The following is a 21521-nucleotide window of genomic DNA, read 5'->3' as shown; positions in this document are numbered from 1 at the left end:
CTTAAGAGAATTTTCTTATTTTTGAGAAATGCACAGTGACTTATTTAAGGATGAAGGAACATCATATAAGAAACAAACAGTTCAGAAGAGAGAGACAGAGAGAATGAAACAAATGTAGTAAAATGTTATCATTTGGAGGATCTGGGTAAAAGGTATCCGGGAATTTTTCAGTACTATTCTCGCAGGTTTTGTCTATATCTTAAGTATGGCAAAAATTTAAAAAGGTGAAAAGTATAAGGCATTTTAGTCATTGAGTCATTGCCCTGCTTACCTACAGGTTGCTGTGTTGACATTATGAGATAAATAAAATGTCCTCGGCTTTCTTAAGCCACACTGTTTCTGTCTTCACTGTGTCCCAGAGATATGTTGACTGTTGAGTAGAGTTTCTAATACCTGCAACAGAGCACTGGATTGAGAATCAAGAAACTGAAATTTGAGTTCTGGTTCAGTAGTTGTGTGACCTTTGCTAAGTCATTTTACTTTTCTTGGCTTCAAACCGTGTCTGGAATGTTAAAGATTTTAGCTGTTCTTTGATTCTTCTTCATCCCTTCCAGAACACTCATTTATGATTCTCTAATGTCCTTTGGATGTTTGAATAACTGAATCTTTTCTTCTGGGTATGGTTCATAATGACTTTGCCTTATAATACATTCCACTTGATGTGGCAACTATGACATCAAAGAAATTTCCAGTGGAAGGTTATTATTTGTTTGTTGTTGTTATTGTGAAGGAGGGAAAAAGCCAGGCAAAATATTCAAGAAAATTATTCAGTCTGTGATTCCACTTATTACATTTCTCACATAGGATATTTTATAAGTTTAGGTAATCAAATTTCATATTAATGACTACTGGGAACAATTTTCTTGGTGTAACAAATTAGCCCTTTTTTCTGAGTTATAGTTTGAGCTGGTTTATTTCCAAAACCTCCAGGCATGTGTGAGTTCCTAACTTACACTGAAGGAGAGAATGAACAGACTAGTGGAAACAGCTAGGAACAGGGGAGTTGAGCTGTCACTGAATCAACCCTACAGCTGCTCTGCTCCTTGGTATTTGGCTGGGGGTAGTTCTCTAGTCATTGCCCTTCCTCTTTTTTTTAAATAGAGGTAATGAGGCTTGAATCTCTCTCCTGCCTCTCAGAAGTGCTGCAGTGATGAATGGAAATGCCATTTGAAAACTGTTGTGCATCCTTTGCTAGGGAGATATTTCAGTAACAAAGCATCCTCATCAGAGTACAGTCAGCTCCTGCTATAATGCCAGCACCCAGGGTATTAAGTCTTCTCATATTAGCAGGATCTACAATGTACTGTAGGTAGCCATGCTGAGGGAAAGGAACAGACCGCCCTCTTTCTCCCACACCAGTTATTTTTATTCAGTACTTTCATTTTCTTTAAAACACTTATCATAAGCTGAAATTATTGACTAATTATTTAACTTATTTATCTCTGGTTGCCCGTCAAGAACATAAAAGTTCAAGGGGGGCAGGAACCAAATATGCTTTGTTCTTCTTGTGTCCCCAGCACCCAGCGCAGTGCCTGACAGATAGTAGGGGCTCAATAAAGATTTATTTAGTGATGAATGAATGAATTATATAACCCATGATCTAATCTTCCTGTTCCTTTATGACAGTATTTCACCACATATGCCAAGATGCCAAGATAACTGCCCATGAGATTTCAAATTCCAATAACTGAATAGGCAGTTTCCCATGAAAGTGATTTTAAAGATACCAATTATAGAGAAGAAATAAATAAGTTGACACATGATACCAAACATGTGGGTCTCTCCTATATCAATGGGAACTTCTTAAGGAGCTTTAGCATATGTATCTGGTAGCACTGAAATGGGTAATTCACCAAGTATCAATAGATTCTTTTTAAGTTTGAAAAGTAATTTGTTTATCTCTTTTATTTTTCTGATGAAGAAATTCTTAACACACATTTTGTCGTGTTAAGTTGCTGTAAAAAGTGCACCCTTTTTTTTTTTTTTTGTCAGTTTTGAAAAGCCAAACAGTTCATACTACTGAGGCAGAAATGGGGTGAGGGGGTAGTAGGGATACACACTGAGATTAATCATTTGCCCTAGATAATCTCCAACCTGTGTACCACCTCTATAGGTGATTGATTTTTGTTTCTATACAGCTTTAAAAGGTGAGGCAATTTGTGTGTTGAACCTTCCATCAACCACCTGTGAGGATTTGAGTCACCTGTCCCTCCAGCCTCCTTTGTTCTGGTGCCCAAAGTCTGATGACCTGGAGCTATGCGTGAAATGGGGGTGGGGAAGGGTGGAGACTCGCTGACTGCTTCAATTCCTTAATGGTAGTTGAGGTTGGGAAAGAGCCTTTGTTCTTGAAAGCTGTACTTTTTTTTACTCTCTGTATAAATTCTAGGAGGTCTTTTTTGTGTGTATTTTGGACATTTATTTGGGTCTCTTTGCCTTCCTGAAGAATGACATTGATTGTGTTATTGTTCAAAACCCTTCACCAGCTCCCCAACACTTGTAGATAAAGTCTTCAGGATTCACTCCGCACTTAAGTTTTCTTACAATCAAATTCTAGAATAGTGTTGTTTATGAGCATAGATTCTGGGATTAAATATCTGATTCTGCCTCTTGGATGACCTCAGGCAAATTGCTTAATCTTTCCAAACCTCCTATTTTCTCATGGAGCAAACAATGGAACCGATCTCCTGGGGGTTGTTTTGAAGATTAATTAAAATTATGCATATAAAATGCACACTTTTATGCATACAACATTGTAAAGGCTCAATAAAAGATTGTTATTTTTACCACCTCTCTCCCCTGATCCAGCAAATGGAACTAATTACTGCTGCAAGCACTATTGAAAGTACCCCATAATTTACATTTTCTTTCAGACTTCTTTTGCCTCATGCTTTTCCTCACTCCTTCCCCCTTTCCCGAGTTCAAATGTTCTTCGTTCTCTGATGCCCTCTCACAGTGTTGCCTCCTGTCTAACTGCTTCCACAAAAGTAATTCCTCCTTTCCTGCTCCCCACACTTCTAAGTGTCCTCTCCTTTCTTTAAATCCCGTTGACATTTTTTTCTGAGGTCAAAGTGGCAGCCGCTTGAATCAAGGATGCGCTTCTGGACTCCCTTTTGGTGACTGAGATCTGGAGCGTGTTTCTTCCTTTCCCTTGCATCTCTGAGGTAACGTCAGTCCTCCCTAGCATGCTGCTTGGCCTTAACTGGTAAATGCAACTACCCTGTGATTATGTCCAGCACACAGTAGATGCTCAATATTTATTCAGGGAAAGGATCTGTGTGGAGTGAAAGGAACTCTCTATGGCTACCATGTGTATCATTCCATCAGAAGACCGCATTTCATCCTAAATTTGAAATTTAGGTGTGTGTATAGTGAGGTTCGAAGACCCTTTGAACTTTGAGCCTGGGGAGGATTTGGTGACATGTCAGATATATTTTATGGCTCATGAATTTAGGTTGGTTTTGGGGATTCTATAGGTGAGAGCTGAATCTTTTCAGATTCATAGGTCTCTTCTCTGTGATAGCTACCATTTTCACTCATGATCCAGGTTAAAAGTGATTGCATGGGAAACAGAGTGCTTTGTTATTTGAACAGATTATGATGGATTATTTCTGTCGTCATCTTCCTTCGCAAGATGGTAGAAAAAAAAGATGAAGTCCCCTATATTTTGAAAAAAATGCTTCTTTTCAAGAATAGAATTGGCCTTGGGGCGGGGGTGCTACCTGTGGTTTTGCTCAGCGCAGTTGATATGGGCAAGGTGTTGAGGTTAAAAACAGAAAGGAATTTCCCACCTATATTGTAGGAGTTAAAAGCAGCACTTTCATAACCAGAACACTATATGACCACAGATTATTTGTCCTTGACACACTAAATGAAATAAGCCTGATACAATTATCTTTTTGACGCAAGGTGGGAAAATTTGCGGGGGAAGCCTAAGTTTGCCTGTTTCTGAAATTCAGGAGACCGTGGTTCTTGTTTCAGTTTCTCTACTCACTGGATGGGGAGATTTGCCCAAGTTGGTATCTTTCCCCGTCTCACAATTTAAAAGATAACTTAATGACTAGGACCCTGCCTCTACTCTTCTAGGTCCAACTAGAAGTTCTCTTCACTCCCCAGGAGAAAACCCAAGTGAGAGAGGGGCTAGGAGTGATTGTAGAAATGTCAGAGTGCTTTGCTTAGAGAAAATGAGAAAAAAGGGGGGAAAAGGAGACGGATTCACAAAAGATCAATTTAAGAGGCTCTTTTCCAGCAAACTTTGTCCTTTCTCTGCTTCTACCATGGTTGCATGGTACAGAGCTTTTAGGGAGGTGGTTGTCTCTCTGCACTCTGCCCCTAAGCAGTTTTCTGTCTACATTGTCCCCATTGTTTGGCATTTCTACAGTCATTGCATTGCATGGCTTTCTTTCCATTTCTCCCCTAGTGGCATTACTCTTAACAAAACTCTTCCCCAGCCTGCCTATTGGCAGTTGTGAAACCTGAGGGAGATTGTATATGAATTTCTGCTTGTCTGCAAAGCACAAGGCTTTGTGGGAAAAACAAAAACAGAAACAAAAAGGTGGCTATGCTATTTTGACTAAGGCTTCCAGAGTTTGGGAATTGGGAAGGTGTACTCCACTGAACTATATAGCATATGTACTCATCTGCATGGGGAGTACTCGAGGCTACCAAAGCCACTGACAGTTGCTAGCTATAATGCCCAGACATTGTAAGCTGTTGTGTGGTGTGTTCAGGAAATCGCAACAATCCTGGGTCACCAAAAGTGGCTCAGCTCAAGCAGATGTCCTACGTTGCATGATATCCAGAAACTTGGATTGAAGTTAAGGCAACGTTTCCCAGTCCTCAATACAGAAGAAAAATAGAAAATACAAGAAATGCAGTCTGTTCCCCAAATCAACCAAATGCCATCTTGCTCCCTGCAGCAGTCCAAAAATCTATTACCAGCCAAAACAAAAGCTAACTAGGAAGAGGAATCTGCTCCTAGCAAAAACGTATTTTTCACTCCGAAGTCAAAATTGTGAATGAATTCACTCATTCAACAAACTGCTATTGACTTTAGGACTGCCCAGTGTTTTTCACTGTCTACAAAACTGCTTGTCTCAATGTATGTACCTAATGGGAAGATAACTATAACTTACGTTGTCTGGGGAAAACGGATTGGAATGAAGATATCTGTAGAATGGTTATTTGAATCTTTCTCCAGAGAAAGACCAATAATTCAGAGGGTGAGTTGAGGGAATGTGAAAATAGGCTTGGAAAAATCTCCCAATGAAAAAAACACTACTAAATATTATGTCCCACTAATATACTTATTAAGAGCAGAATTAGGAAAATGAAACTTCTCTACCAAACTCTTCTTGCTGTCATGAATTTCTATTCTCAGGAATTAATCACATTAAGAATCCAAAGGAAATCCCATATGAATGGATTCTAGATTCAGAAGTATTTTGTATTAGGTTACACTACAGTGTTTTTGACCTCTTTTACTTGGGGAACAAAGAGGGGTGCAGTGTGTGAGCCTGCAGGTAGATGTGTCAAAGTATGGCTTGTTCTTTATTGCTATTCCCAGCCCAAGGCCTAGTTTCTTACGTTAAAAAATTAGGTTTTTTTCTAAACAAGAGAACCAGAAATATTTGTGTTTAGTGGGTAAGGAGTAAGTTGAACAGAGAATTTTTGTGCTTTAAGATCTCACATAATCAGTTTCCATTTTCCAAACACGCACTTCCTATTTCCTTGACACCACAATCCCCAAAGGAAACCTGAACTAACTGCAGGCCACTGATGGGTAGACATATGCAGTTAGGGCAATCTCTCATTTGTTTAATGCTTGGGTTTTTTGTATTTCTGCAGTTGAGATCCCACATTGAAGCCCCAGGGCTTGGGAGGTTTATCAAGTTGCTCTTGCAAGCTTCTCTTATCTCACCAGGAAGGAACTCCTCCAGGGATTATGTGGAATGGCTGAAAGAAATTAAATTGGGAGCAAAGCTCCTTCTGGGGCCCATAGCCCCCTTGTATTACTCAGCCTCACCTTCTCATCTCTGCACAAAAACTTTCCTCCTGCCTCAGCTTCCTATTTAGTTACTCTGTATTTTTAGTAGCCCTTTCCTCATGGCCAGAATGCCTCCAGAATCCCCAGCTCCTCTGAGAAGCCTTCTTCCATGTCATCGGAAGTTCTATGATCACAGGGACTTGCTTCTTTCACCCAGAACACCCTCCCTCTGAATGTTGGCTCCTTGAATGCTCACCTCATTTTTTTAAAAATAAATTTATAAAGTTATTTATTTATTTTTGGCTGTGTTGAGTCTTCGTTGCTGTGCAGTCTTTCTCTGGTTGCGGCGAGAGGGGGCTACTCTTAGTTGCGGTGCCCGGGCTTCACATTGCGGTGGCTTCTCTTGTTGAGGAGCACGGGCTCTAAGCATGCGGGCTTCAGTAGTTGTGGTTCGCGGGCTCTAGAGAGCAGGCTCAGTAGTTGTGGCACCCGGGCTTAGTTGCTCCGCGGCATGTGGGATCTTCCCGGACCAGGGCTCGAACCCGTGTTCCCTGCCTTGGCAGGTGCATTCTTAACCACTGCGCCACCAGGGAAGTCCCTCACCTCATCTTTTAATTCTGAGCTTAGGTAGTAAGATTTGAAGTTTGAGCTCCCCAGTTGACCAGGGTTCTTTTTCCTGTGCTTTCATGCCACGATTTCATCCTCTTGGTGACAGCTCTTATACTGGGTGATCACTTATGTGGATGTTCATCTTTCTTTGTGACTGTGCGCTGGAGAGCATGGGCATGGGATGCTTATTTTTATGCCTCTAGTGCTTGATGTAGTAGAAGAAAAGTACCCCCAAAGGAAGGAATTTTTCAATCACTGGATACCCATATGATTATACAGACTTTAACAACAGGCTTTCCAAGAGAATTTAATAAATAATATGAGAAGATGCTTATTTTTTGCATGAAGAAAAAAAAACCAGTATACAAAATCATATATATCAGGGTTCTAATTCTATATTCATAAATATGTATATTTTATAATTATTGTATATATACATATATAAATATACACACAGAGGGAAAAAAGGCTAGAAGAAAGTACACCAAAATCTCACTTGGTTATTTTGATAAACACTATTTTTTCTTACTATTTTTCTCCAGATTGTCTATAGTGAACATATATTAGTGTCATAATCGAAGAAAAAAATAACATTTAAAAATGAATGGCAGATATGAACTATCTTATGATGGCAGGGGTACACCAAAGCCAGTTAGAATAAAATTTGGTGAAATAGAGCATTGTTATGTGTGATATTCTAACAAGAGGAAAAGTAATACAGGAGCATACATTTTTAGTTAATATTCATAGTGGCCTTTTTTTCATAGTTTTATCAGTAGAGTAGGAGGTATTTAAACCAATTTGCTTCTTATAAGATAGAAAGCAATATATTTTAAAATGAAGGGCTATTGAGATCACAAAGATATGGCATAAAAACTCTTCACTTAAAGGTACCCCAGGGAGTTTATCCTCCTGAAAACCTCCTCCACCTCCACCCTCCTCCCATACACACACACTGGTCTGCTGGAATGATTTACAGGAAAGTTAAGATTAGATTACACTGAGAACCAGAACAAGTCTTTGCTCTGGGTGATGTGGTGTAAAACAGATCAGAGAAATGATTAAAATGTGAGGCTGACCTTAATGGTTACAAAAGAAAAAGACTGAGGCAGAATTTTTCTCCCCACCAAAGCCTGTGGCATTAATCCCAGGTTTATACACCTTTTGTAGGAAGGTCCTTGCAAGATCCTTACAAGGTCATGAAACCTACCCTTTTTCTTGCTGCTCTCGGGGAAGAACTAAATCAATCAAGCAAATGAGATGGCCAGCCCAGTCCTCTGGGTGCCTTTTAGCTACAGAACAGTTTAGTGGTTAGTCTTGGGCCTTAGAGTCTGACAGCCAGGGTTGAAATCTTGGCTTCAAGATTTGACTTCGAATTAGGACTGATGAACTGAGGCTCAGTTTCTCCATGTAAAAAAATGATATACCTATTTCATAGAAATAACCATACTCTGAGTTCCACCCCTACCCAGACTACCCTCCTCCTTTTTTTAAACTGTTTTTTTCTTCTTCAGCTTCAGTGTCTTCCATTTGCTTGCATGTATTTGTTATCACAAATAGTTCTTTACTTTTTCCTCTCTCTGACTTAGTATTATTTCCGTATATTGATCTCAGGTTTGGGTCTTAAATTAGACCCCTGTACTCTGAGTTCTCACTTCTGGGCAGTGCCTCTCTTTGCTCCATTTTTCCTTCTATCTCAAGTGCCAAATTGGCTTTTGGGCTCTGTGTTCTACACTCCTGGTCCAGATTTAGCCTGCAGACCATTTTATAATGGAAAAACAATAAGTTTTATGCATATAGACCTCAAGTTTAAGTTCTGCGTTTTACAAGCTGTGTGATTTCAGGTAAATTGCTTGCATCTCTGAGGCTGAGTATTCATTTTTCTCCTCTCTAATGGAGGGACAATGGTACCTGCCCTGTACCCACTCCCTGGGGGAGGCGGGTCAATTAAAAGGATTAAATGTAAATGATCTATGTGAAGTTCCTAGCAGAGGGCTATGTACACAAAGAATGTTTCTCCCTCCTTTTTCTTTCATAAGTCACCACTGTAAATTTGTTTTTCTTCCCTCCAGGACCACCCTGTCTTGTTTATGTTAGTAAGACAGGCTGCGGTGCAGACTGTCTTACTAATATACCCAATTCCCATTAAAATGCTACGTAATTCAGGGCAGCCCCCCATTAGGAATTCATGACCATTTTGTCAGGGCCCAGGCTGAAATTTACCTTGTCAGTTTAATCTTATGGGAGAGAGGGAGGGAGGCAAGGTGGAAAGGAGAGGACTGCATGGTCTGACCCACTGTGCACCCAGAGCTACTTTCATGAAGTGAGTGAAACTGGTTTTGCTTCATATTAAGTAGAATGTAACTGACAAAATTGGAGTATGTCAGGAGGGCTATCACATTTATTTTAAAAAAAAGAAAGGCATCCTTTTAATGTCTTACGGCCTCTGGATAGAATTTTTTTCTGGGGAACAGAGAGAACCCTGAATAAAAATATCCCACCAACTCCACAAACTTGGTGATTGTACAAAAGCCATTTGTTTCCAGGTATGTCATATACACCATTGCAACTGCCCAGTTATATGAATTTCACATTTCCCCCTTTAAGCTTTGGAGCTAAACGTTGAGTTTGTTACTAATTTTACATACGCCTTCCATGATTTACTGCTAAGGAAAGAATGAGCTTGGCATTTCCTCCACAAAATCTTTCAGATTTTCTGAGCAGGTAACAGAGAGGAGAGTATAGGAGAACTGAAGGTTAGAATTAAAATTTAGCCTGATGTGAACACAGTTTTGATGGGTAGTTTAGAACTTCCCAGCACATAAATCTTTAAAGGGGAAGAGAGAACATTAAGACATAGAGAAAGTTTTCAGTGTTATCTCCCATGGGTTCTCCTGTATGTACTTACTCTGCTTTCCCCAGGTGCTCTGTGACCTCCAGCCTCTCACCTTCTATAGATACTCCCACCTCCACCTTAGAAGGGTGCTGGATGGATGGAGAGGAAACTGGAAGTGACGGGCCCCATCATGATCACCCACTTACAGAAATGTACGGTGTCACCAAATGATTACTCCTATGGGCCTTGGTCCTCTTTTCTGTAAATTGCGAAGAATAATAGCCAATTTATCAGGACTGTTTTGGAGATTAAATTAAATCCTCAGTTTCTCAGGATCTGTAGTACAGAATAGTAGCCTGAAATATACTAATGGTCAAACAGCTGTGGGAAATGCTATGTAATTTATATTAGTACCATCAAGTCTCTGAGGAGTTCTACAATACAAGAAACCCATTTAGCTCTGTTAAGGTGTGCTGGGCAATGCTGAACCAGCAGGTACAAAAATAATGAGTCCCCTTGCCATCTCCTTATTCTTACCATATACGCTAAGTTCCTGACTTGGAGTACAGAGAGAAGGAGCTGGTGCTAGTATTACTGCAAAGGGGGGAGGGGGGGAGGACTGAGGAATCATGCCCACACCAGATTAGATCAAGTCGTGCAGGGATTCTATGCCAAAGTCATTCCAGAGCTCTGGATGGATGATGACTCTCAAATTCATCTTCTAAGAAACATTTTTCCTCCAAGTAATCCCTTATGAATAATAAAAAAAACTCTATTTGCAAGCAGGGTGAGAGTGAAAGAACTGAGGTGAAGAAAGCATTTTCGGTTGTAGTTAGAATGCATCAGAAATAGTTAAAATCCCCCTATCAGTGAATAGAAAGGCAGACAGCATGGTTTTCCCAGCAAAGTGTTAGGGGTGTGTAATGTTTTTTTCCAGTAATGAAGAAAAGAAAATGCCCTGGAAGATGAAGACAGAGAGAGGAAGCAAACACCAAGTAAAGGACTGATTGTGGTGTCCTTGGCAAATAAAGGAATGAATAAATAGAAAACCACATGAGAGAAAATAATGGACTTCAGTATTGTTTGTTTGTGAAAGAATGGAGATGACTCCTTTTTGTCAATCACACAGCCAAATTAGAAAATTTGATAATCAAACATTGCATTTGTTTTTATATTCATGGCATCAGTTCAGGTTCTCATTAATTAAACAGGCAAATTTGGGAATGCCTGTTTTAAGAAGCTGATCCAGAAATAACCTTGTAAAATCAGGTTAGAGATACATTATATGCCCTGAGGGCAGCCCGAAGCAAAAGGGAAAATATGAAATTAGAAAGTGACCTATAATAGTCACTTCATTGGTAAAGGTGACATAACCTCCATTACCAATCAGGACCTAGTTTGATGTCTAATTTTACTGGCTGTCGAACTTATCAAATTAAATTAAGTACAAATGAGGAAATACTTGGCTAGGGAAAAAAAAGTGCTATGCCATTTTGCTTTCTATCAACTGAAAACCAAACCAAGTAGCACGGACAAGGAAAAAGAAGCTCAAATATTTTATTGGAGGAGGAATAAAAGGGATATTTTTCCCCCCAAAGTGGCCTGGGAAAAGGTAGTTGGCAAAAAAACACTTGGATTTCCTGGTGACTGCTATATATCCAGAATAGAGAAATGGTGGTTGTTTTTTGTTTTCATTTATTCCACTAATATTTGAGTGTTGATTATGTGCCAGGTTCAAATCATTGCTTTATGGGATAAACAATGCCTCCTCCCTGCTCTGAGCCTAATGCTTTGGTGTCATTCCCCTTTCACTGTTTTTCTTCGATAGTCCACTACTCTCTGTAGATATTTGAAGACAAGAATCCCCAACAGGAACCCCCACCCCCACTCTGACCCCTGCCCAAGGCTGCATCCAAGGCATCTCTAATTCTTGATGTTTCCCACATGTACTTGGCAATACCCACAATGCAGAAGTTTTCCTGACCCTCTGCTCTGCCCTTGTGCTAAAATATGTCCTGAAGAAATGAGACCTTGAGGATATAGTGCATTTTTGGAGCAAGGGCACCAACAGTTGTTGAGAACTGAAAAAGATAAGCTCTGCACAGCAACCTAGAAGGCTGCTGGACCCAGAGCAATAGAGGGAGGGCAGAGTTCTCAATGGGCAGGAGTCTGACCGGGGCAAGTTAACAGTTCCTCCCTGGGCCTAGGTTTTTCTGCCAACAAATGTAGGCTGTGGACAAAGATGCTCCTGGTTCAGACACTCATTGTTTTCCTGTGCAGCTTACTTGCTTCAGCATTTGAAGTTCTTTTCTCCACCTTAGAAATGGGAAGGAAGGTGACGATTTTTTTCCTAAGTGATTCATGAAACAAGGAATTTTACCAAGAAAGAAATCCTTCATCCTTCCTTGCCTGCACTTTCTTTCTCCCTTTTCCTTGCCTTTGCTCAGCTGGCACCTGCTTGCTCTCAGTCCCTTTTTACAATTTCATCGTTCCTGGTGTGATAGCATGTCAGTGGAAGCAGGTGCCATCTAGAGCAGCCTTTTAAAAAAGTTTCTCTGCTTTATCAACCTGCATTTTCAAGTGGGTCCTTTTTCCTCCACCTATACCTTTAAATCTTCCCCCTCCCCCACTTTGTGGAACTGGGATCCTACCTAAATCTAGCTCCTTCTGTTGTAAATTTCACACACATTACCCGTGAAACACTTAATTCTGCAAAACTGTTTCTGTATATTATTTGGATGAAAAATGCCAACTGTAGAGAAGTTGTTCTGTTTTCTATTAATCATTTACTTGTCTGAGCAGATATCCCCCCACTGATATGTGGACTAATATGGATCTAGGCGTAATGACAGCTGTTAAAAGAGGAATAACATGTAATACATTTTGGAATATTACATAGCAGCATGATTTAGACTTTGATGGGGAATATGATACTACTAAAAAAAAAAATCAAATTTTAACAAGACCCTTACAGAAAAGGAATGTGACATATCCAATGTATATATCTCTTTTACCATGTTTAGCTATACGTGGGATACAGTAATATACCTTTTTTCTTCAAATGAGCTTTTCCTTCCATTAGGTCTGGTCAGTAATATTTAAAATATAGAAATCCTATTCAGTAAAATATCTTCATTAAAATATTTATTTCTTCCCTTAGAAAAAGAATTCAAAACTTTTTAGGGCCTAGTTTTAAAAAGCAACATGCTATATAGGTAATTTATTTTGGTGGTTGTTTTGGGGAATGTGAAAAATATCACCACTGCAACTAGAAAGAACTATAAATGATACATTATTGCAAGTGTTCTAAAAAAATCAGAACAAAACTAATTTATTATATAGTTCTGTCTTCATTATACACCACATGTTGGTGAGTTAAACACAACAAAATTATTGTCTTTTAAAAGTGTCTACTAAAGATAAAAAGAATAAGGTAACAATTAACATGTAGTTAGTTACATTAAAAAATCTGATATACATATTTCTATTGCCTGTTAGCTTGTTCTAAGCCTTTTAACTATTACAAAAAAAAAAAGTCGTTGTTCAAAAGCAAACATTCAATTCAGTTGATACAACATTACAGTACAGTCAACTAACATCATTCAACAAAGGTAACAAGTCTAGCCTTAGCTTCTCCAGTTACAAGTCTGTAGACCAAATTGCTACAAAAAGTTCAATGCTGCTTCACAACTGTGTGTTAGCTTTTTGGAGGACGTGGTACTGTCTGCTCATGGCTTCAGAAGAAGGGGTCATGCTACTGGTAAAAGCACAGGGGAACCCCAACCTGTCATTAATCATTTTATTTAGCATTTAGTCAGAACAGCATTATTGAGTTTAGCACAACAAATAAAACAAAATCATAATAATGATGAGAATAAAAACCAAACACAAACTGGAAGCCTAGAGACGCTGCCAGCTGTGTCAAACCCTTGCGATACGCTATACTAAAAAAATTTGAAATATCCACCCATCCTCTCCACTCTGCCACAAACTAGCAAAGTCAAAAATACAAAAGTCTTCAACTTGTTACTTTTGCAGAATAAAGCAAAAACGTCTTTGTGCTCCTTACTACCAGAAGCAAAATATCCACTGAGTTACCACATGTAATAGCTTCTGGAGGTGTCAACTTGGGTTGGCTTGGTGTCTGCAGTACCATCTTTGTCTTTCTCGCTGTCACCTTCCCAGAGGTTAATGAGTGGTGGGTACAGCTCATTTAGTGGGATTGAAGAGGTTTTTTGCATATACTTTTTTAATGAATGGTGGTAGTTTTTCCTCTTAAATCTTTTGGCAATGTACACAGCAATGGATGCAAGGCTAATGACGGCAAACATGGACCCCATAACTGCAGCAAGGGCTGTACTGGTTTCTTGATCAGAAATGTCCAACGCAAAGGCAGCATTTTTGGTTGTGACATTAACACATGACTTTTGAGTCTGCTGATGAATATTGGACACTGTGAGACACACTTCATAATCTGTGGAAGGCTGCAGGTGTGTTAGGTTGTATTCGTGAACATCTACCGGGACCCTGGCAGTATATGTTATGTGGGGATTGTCAATCTTCATGGTGGCAGATGACCATTTTAAGTTTGACGTCATGACATTGGAATTAACTTTCCAGGACACTAAAATGGAATGAGATTCTGTCTGCTTGACATATATTTTCAGCACCTGGGTACCATCCAGAAGGGTTCCATTAACCTTAATTGTCACCACTCGAGTGTCTGCCCCTTCAACATTCTGGGCAACACAGGTGTATCTTCCTGACTCTTCAGTTTGTATGTTAGATATTTCCAATGTACCTTCACTACTTAGTTTGTATTTATCTGAAAGCGTTTCCACAGTTATCTTATTTCCAAGGGGAGTGACCCAGTAAATTTCAGGTTCTGGCTCGGCCATGGCCCGACAGTCTAGGAGAACTGTTGTGCCAGTATCCATGTTTAAATGATTTGGGAATGTGTCATGAGATATCATTGGGAGGCACTGTTCACCTGAATCCTGAATTAAAACTTCCTTCACCTGCTGCCCTCTATATTCAGGCGGCATGGCACAGAACATGGATAAGGGCTCCATGAAGCGGATGCTTGTCTTGTTGGAATTAATCCAGTGGATAACACAGTCACACCTCAGGGGATTGCTGTGGATACTGATCTCACGCAGATTAGGAAGGGATTCTACTGTCTTCTGGTAAACGGCATTCAAGGCATTGTTGTTCAACATCAAGCTTTCTAGGGCAGGGACACTTCGAAAAGCCAAGCGGTGGATGTAAGATAATTTGGGGTTATTGGTGGCTTCTAACTTTGTGAGTTCAGGCAAGTTATCCAGGGCATAGCGGTCCACAGAGACAAGTTCCCCCATATTGTTGATTCCCAGTTCTTTTAACCGGAGCATATTTTTGAAGTCCCCTTCCTGGATTTTGTGGATGGGGTTTTTGTTGAGGTCTAAGAATTTCAAATTTGGAACTTTTTGCAGGGCAAGTTGAGGGACTTTGACCAGTTTGTTATCATAAAACGACAGGCTCTCTAGGCTATCCAAGCCCACCAAGGCATTTCCAGGAATATCAGTGAGATACATTCCTGCCAAAACTAAGCTTCTCAAATTTGAGAGGGGTTTGAAGTTCATATCCAGAATTCCAATCACGGGGTTTTCCCCAATCATGAGAATTTCCAGGTTGGGTGTTGAATCAAACCAGCGGCTATCTATCACTTTCAGTCTGTTGGAGTTTAGGTGGAGCCTTAAAAGATTTTTTAAGCCTGAAAAAGCATTAGCAGAAATAGTGCTAATCTGGTTATGGTTGATGTAGAGTTCTTGAAGGTTGCTGAGATCTTGCAGACAAAAATCATTCATTTCCGTAATCTGATTTTCCTCCAAATGCAGAGTAGTGAGCTGGGTCAGGTTTGCCAGCCCTACCTCCTTAATATTTGTAAAGTTGTTTTGGGAGAAATCTAGCTCAGTCAGGTTGAAGAGCTGCTGAAGCTCATCCATGGTCTTTGCGATGTTATTGCTCTGTAGGAGAAGCACTTGAGTGTCACTAGAAAGGTTGCTGGGAATCCTCGTTAAGCGGAGATCATTGCAATCAACGGTGGTGGCTTCTCTGTATGTTGACTGCGGGGTAAACCAGGGCCTAATTTCACATACACAAAGTTGTGGACACTCGCTATTTTGTAGGGAAGACCCAGTTAATGAAGTCATCAGCAAGCTCAGCACCATTCGGCAAACTGCTAAAGCAAAGCTCATCCTAGCCATGCTGGCTTGCTGAGCAAGCTCGACTCCTGATAATTGTTAACAAAAGGTGAACACTGTATAGCGGTATGAAGGACAGCAAGCAGAAAATGTAAACATTCAAGCAAGGTCTCTGTTGAGATGTGCAGAATTCCAGAGTCTGAGGGGATGGTTTCCTGGAGTTTTTGAAAGGCAGGAAACAGTTTGGAGTCTTTTACCTGTGTCTCTCAATTCCAGGCATGCGCACAGCTCTGTGGCATAAGTTATTTCAGCCAAATCACAGTCTGGAGATGTGCCTGAAAATTAGATTAGGACAAATATTATGTTTATTCCATATACTTTCTAATACATTATAGCTTTTCTTTTGTCTACTAAAAAGGCATAATCACTTATAAATCTAATAACAATGTTCAAAGAAACTAAAGCTTTTAAACTGTAGAATACTTTTCATATATTATTACACTTAGTAGTTTTAGTGTTCCTTCACATTTACAATTAAATTGGGTCCACTTGTATTACTGGGTAAAAACATTAAACACACATTGCACATACACACCCATTCACACACACATACACACACACGCGCACACACATAATAGAAACACTTAGAAAAGCCCACAGATGTCATTTCTTTAAAAACAAAGGTGACTTAGAAACTACGTATATTCATGGCTCCAAAAAAATCAAAAGGTAATTCCTCATGAAAGCAAAACATGAAAGCCAGTTTATTAAAGATTCAAAGTTCATTTTTAGTTATTTATATTTTAATTAATACTTCATTTGTTTTTAGGAATTCTTTCTTTTCCAAATGGTACATTCTGTAGAAATATTCAGCCAAACCTGATCTAGCTTAATTATTCTTATGCAAAAAATTAATCTAACAGAACTACAAAAGAAAAATACCAGTTTCTCTTGTATTCTCATAGCCACATCTGATCTTGACTGAATAAAATTGTAAAAGGACTCTATTCCACCACACTACTGGTCTTCATTAAAAATACAAATACACTTATACATGTATATATATATATATAATCTCACATGCATGATTTCATCAATCTCATGGGAATGTCATGGCCACTTAATAGTCATGGATATACACCATGAATATGTTATTTAACCTTTTAAAGCCTCAGCTCCTTCAACCATCAAATAGGGTTGGTCATAAAAGTATCTCTCTTACCGGACTACTGAGAGAATTAAAGGAATCTATGTAAAGCTCTTTGTGTAGTGCCCGGCAGATATTAAATTCTCATGAAGGTTAATTGTATTTATTATCATCTTCTTATATCGCTCATCTAGTTAATTTTAGCTATGTAGTGGTTATTGGAGGATAAGTAAAAGAAGGAAAGCTGGAGATATTTGATTTTATTTAGCTATCATCTGTTGACTTTGATAAGGTCTTCTGAGGTCAAATATGTACTGCTCACCTGCTTGTAAACATCATATAGTAGCTAATGCTGCTAGTTTTCTGGATTCCAATCAGGTGTAAAAAGCCATTATGGATCCAGTGTCTGTCTTGCTTTCCCAAGACTACTCTAGTCACTTGCTAAGATACGGAAAGTAGAGATATATATTTCCTTACACTTGTCTTGTTATAATGCACTTCAGCTTTCAGTACTGAAGGAACTTAAGTGACTAGTGTTTTCTTTATCTTCATAAGATTACTGTAAGGATTCAATAAAATAGAGCATATAACATATTTGAAGCCCTAGTGTTCAACACACAGCAGGCTCTCAATTCATATTTGCTACTATTACTACCTTCATACTTTGCAAAACACAGTTATCCTTGTGATGGACCAAGAAGTATAATACTACAAACAGCCAGTCCTAAAGTTCTGTATTTGTTATAGTTTAGTAGAAAGAATGAAAAATTCTACATTTTTTGGTTTGTTTTACAAAATACACAAACCAAGTTGCCAGCTAACAAGATGGAGTTTAGCAAACCATCCAGTCCAGATCTGGCAAATCAGAAGTGGGAGAAGGAAGTGCATGTGTTGCATAATGCTGGATCCTTGCTATTCTCTGTGGGGAGAAACACACTGACATTCTCCTCTCCCCTGATCTGGATAGTTTACCATATATCATGGACATGCAAAACTTTTCAGTATTTAACACTATCTGATTTTGACTTTTATCAAGAAATTCCATAAAATAAAAACATACCTCAGAGAATAGCATTTTCCAAATATTATTAACTCCACAAGTTTATTCCACTCTTTTGTTTCCATATAGAGTAATCCTAAAACAGGGACAGTAGTCGCAATGAATGTTCAGTTAAGAACATTTCTGCCACAGGTTATTCCTTAATTGTAATTCAAAATAGAAAACGAGGAGAATAAAATCTACCTTTCGTAACTGAGATGGAATTTCAACTAATTTTTCTGTTTTGACTGAATTGAAGAAAACAGCAGGAAGTAAAATATGTATTAGTAAGTTATGTGAGACTCCCAAAGCAATTTGTTACCATGAAAAAATACCTTTTATGGGGCTATACTTTGAATATTGTCATGAGTGATGCCTCCATTTTAGTTTAAGTTATATGACTTGAGGTTATTACATTGAAATATTCAAAATTCTCTTTGACACACATACACACCTCTTTAAACACACAAACAAACCTCACAAGCTCAGAATGTCAGCTGTCATATCAAACACAGAGGAGCTCAAACCTGCATTTGGCTCCTTTGGGAGTAGAGAATGAAACTTCCTTAACACAAAAGGAGGTGTTTAAGATGTTTCTATTTGTATAACATTGTAAATTCTCTTTAGCATTTTTTCCCAGACTTACTTTTGAACATGAAATTATATATAGAACAAAGCTTCAGAGCCCCTATACCATTTTATACGTTTAAAACTTAGGTTATATCTCAGGACCTATTCACTAACAGTGTTTAAAAGTAAATCCATTATCGCAACAAGAGAAGAAAACTACAGACCAATACCTGATGAATATTGGTGCAAAATTCCTGAACAAAATACTAGCAAACTGAATTCAATGACACTTTGAAATGATTATACACCACGACTAAGTTGGATTCATACCTCGAATGTAAAGATGATTCAATATATGAAAATCAACCATTGTAAGACACCATATTAACAGAACGAATGACAAAACGCACATGATCATCTCAGTTGATGCAGAAAAAGCATTTGACAAAATTCAGGACCCTTTCATGATAAAAACACTCAACAAACTAAGAATAAAAGAAAAGTGCCTCAACATAATAAAAGCCCTGTATGAAAAGCCCACAGTCAAAATCAGACTCAGTGGTGAAAGAGTGTTAAGTTTTTCCTCTAAAATCAGGAACAATGCAAGGATTGCTACTCTAGCCTCTCCTATTGAACTTAATGTTAGAACTCCTAGCCAGAGCAGTTAGATAAGGGAAAGAAATAAAAGACATCCAAATTGGAAAGGAAGATGTAAAACTGTCCCTGTTTGCAGATGATATGACCTTGTATGTAGAAAGCCCTAAAGATGCCATGCAAAAAAACCTCCAAACTGTTAAAACTAATGAACAATTTAAGGAAAGTTTCAGAACACAAAATCAATTGTGTTTCAGTACATTAACAATGAACCATCTAAAAATGAAATTAAGGAAAGAATCCCACCTACAATAGCATCAAGAAGGATAAAACACCTAGGAATAAATTCAACCAAGGAGGTGAAAGACCTGTACACTGAAAGCTACAAAACATTGCTAAAAGAAATAAAAGAAGATACAAATAAATAGAAAGACATTCCATGTTCATGGATTAGAAGACTTAATATTGTTAAAATGTCTATCTACCCCAAATAATCTACAGATTCAATTCAATCCCTATCAAAATCTCAATGGCAATATTTGCAGAAATAGAAACAGATCTTAAGATGCATATAGAATCTCAAGGAACCCTAAATAACCAAAACAGTCTTGAAAACAAAGAACACAGATGGAGGCCTCACACTTCCTGATTTCAAAACATACTACAAGTGGGACTTCCCTGGTGGTCCAGTGGTTGAGACTTCACCTTCCAATGCAGTGGGTACGGGTTTGATGCCTGGTGGGGGAGCTAAGATCCCTCATGGGATGTGCCTCATGGCCAAAAAACCAAAACATGGGACAGAAACAATATTATAACAAATTCAATAAAGACTTTAAAAATGGTCCACGTCAAAAAAATCTTTAAAAAAACCCAAGAAAACATACTACAAGTAATAATAACCAGAGATAGACATATAGACCAATGGAACAGAGAGCCCAGAAATAAACTCTTCCGTATATGATTAGATGATCTTTGACAAGTGTGCCAAGACTACACAATGAGGAAAGGATAGTCTGTTCAACAAGTGGTGTTAGACATCCACTGCAAAAGAATGAAGTTGGGCCCCAAGAGGATAGCTACTGTCAAAAGAACAGAAAATAACAAACTTTTGGTGAGGATGTGAAGAAATTAAAACTCTTGTGCACTACGGGTTGGAATGTAAAATGGTGCAGCCATTATGGAAAACTGTATGGAGGGTTCCTCAAAAAATTAGAAACAGAATTACCATATGATCCAACAATCCCACTTCTGGGTATGTATTCAAAAGAATTCAAAGCAGGATCTCAAAGGAATATGTGCATACCAATGTAAACTGCAGTATCATTCACAATGGCAAGAGGTGGAAGCAACCCAGATGTCCACTGATGGGTGAATGGAAAAAGAAAACATGGCATATATATAAAGTGGGATATTATGCAGCTTTAAAAAAGAAGGAAACCCTGTCATATCTACAATATGGATGAACCCTGAGGACATTACACTAGATGAAATAAGCCGGTCACAAAAAGACAAAATACTGTATGATTCCACTCATATGAATTATTTTAAATAGTCAAAATCATAGAAAGAGAAAGTAGAGAGGTGGTTGCTAAGGATTGTAGGGAGAGAAAAGAGAGGATTAGATTTTAATGGGTAGAGTATCAGTTTTGCAAGATGAAAAAGTTTGAGAGATCTGTTGTACAACAATGTGAATATATTTCAACACTACTTAACTATACACTTAAAAATGGAAGATGGTAGATTTAATGTTAGGGCTTTTCATTATAATGAAGTAAATTAATTATAATACAGGCCAACTTTTATCACCCACATACAAATTAAGATCTTAAATTCTGCAACAAATAAAAAATGGCTGGCACAGATCTTTTTAAAAGTAAAATTGCTTTGTTCTAGGGCTGACTGAACTAAGTTGGTCAAATGTGAGAAGAAAATGTCTTCCACAAACAATTCTGGCAGTTTAAAGGAACAATCCCTTAAATAACAAACCGTGGCTTTAAAGGCCCAGAGTTGGCAAGGGATGCCTTTCAAAGAGGCCCACAAACAACTATATAATTGAATTTGATGCTTCTTTTTCTAACAATATATGTTTGGAACACTCTGCTCTGAATATAAAATTCCATAGGAAATGGACTGCATGGTCATCACCATCCGTGAAGTTGGCACTGACCCCCATTTCTCCCATAGAATCATGTCAGATGGGATGTTAGTTTAACAAAATCACAATAGTTGATAGGAATTTGGGCTAGGATCCTCATTCATTAAGTTCTTAGGGAGTTGAGCGAAAGAAATAAGCAATCACAGTAACATGACGGTTATGTGAATTCTAGGTATACTAAATCCAAATAGCGCTCAACTTACAGAAAGAACTCTGTCCTGGGGGAATCAAGCGATCTGGACTCAGGGTCCAACTTCTTCACTTACTCACTAGAAGTGTTACCTTGTATGAGCTACATACATTAATTGTGTCTCAGTTTCTATGGCTTAAATTAAGGCTAATTATACATACTTCATATATGAAAACTATGAACACTAAATAAAATACTCTATGTGAAAGTATTCAG

At 38.5% G+C, this 21521-nt stretch overlaps 1 protein-coding gene and 1 long non-coding RNA gene across 7 annotated transcripts in view; one reads left to right on the top strand and one right to left on the bottom strand.

Annotated features, from left to right (window-relative positions):
* Positions 1-21521, top strand: part of LOC137232677 (uncharacterized) — a 920890-nt gene that overhangs the window by 337631 nt on the left and 561738 nt on the right. The window lies entirely within an intron of this gene.
* LRRN1 (leucine rich repeat neuronal 1) overlaps positions 6880-21521 on the bottom strand; it is a 43066-nt gene continuing 28424 nt past the window's right edge. For 2 of the 3 annotated variants that reach the window (XM_067755251.1, XM_067755250.1), the window contains one exon: positions 6880-15945. In XM_067755251.1, coding sequence (XP_067611352.1) covers positions 13523-15673 — 2151 coding nt within the window. In that variant the 5' untranslated portion in view covers positions 15674-15945 and the 3' untranslated portion in view covers positions 6880-13522. Of the gene's footprint in view, positions 15946-17817; positions 17894-21521 lie in introns of all 3 variants that reach the window. The other variant, XM_067755252.1, reaches the window with a different exon arrangement.

Source organism: Pseudorca crassidens, chromosome 10 (assembly GCF_039906515.1).
Source record: "Pseudorca crassidens isolate mPseCra1 chromosome 10, mPseCra1.hap1, whole genome shotgun sequence".
In the NCBI taxonomy this organism is placed as follows: Eukaryota; Metazoa; Chordata; class Mammalia; order Artiodactyla; family Delphinidae; genus Pseudorca; species Pseudorca crassidens.
The sequence above is the reverse complement of the archived record's forward strand: the minus strand, read 5'-3'. Positions and strand labels throughout refer to the sequence as shown.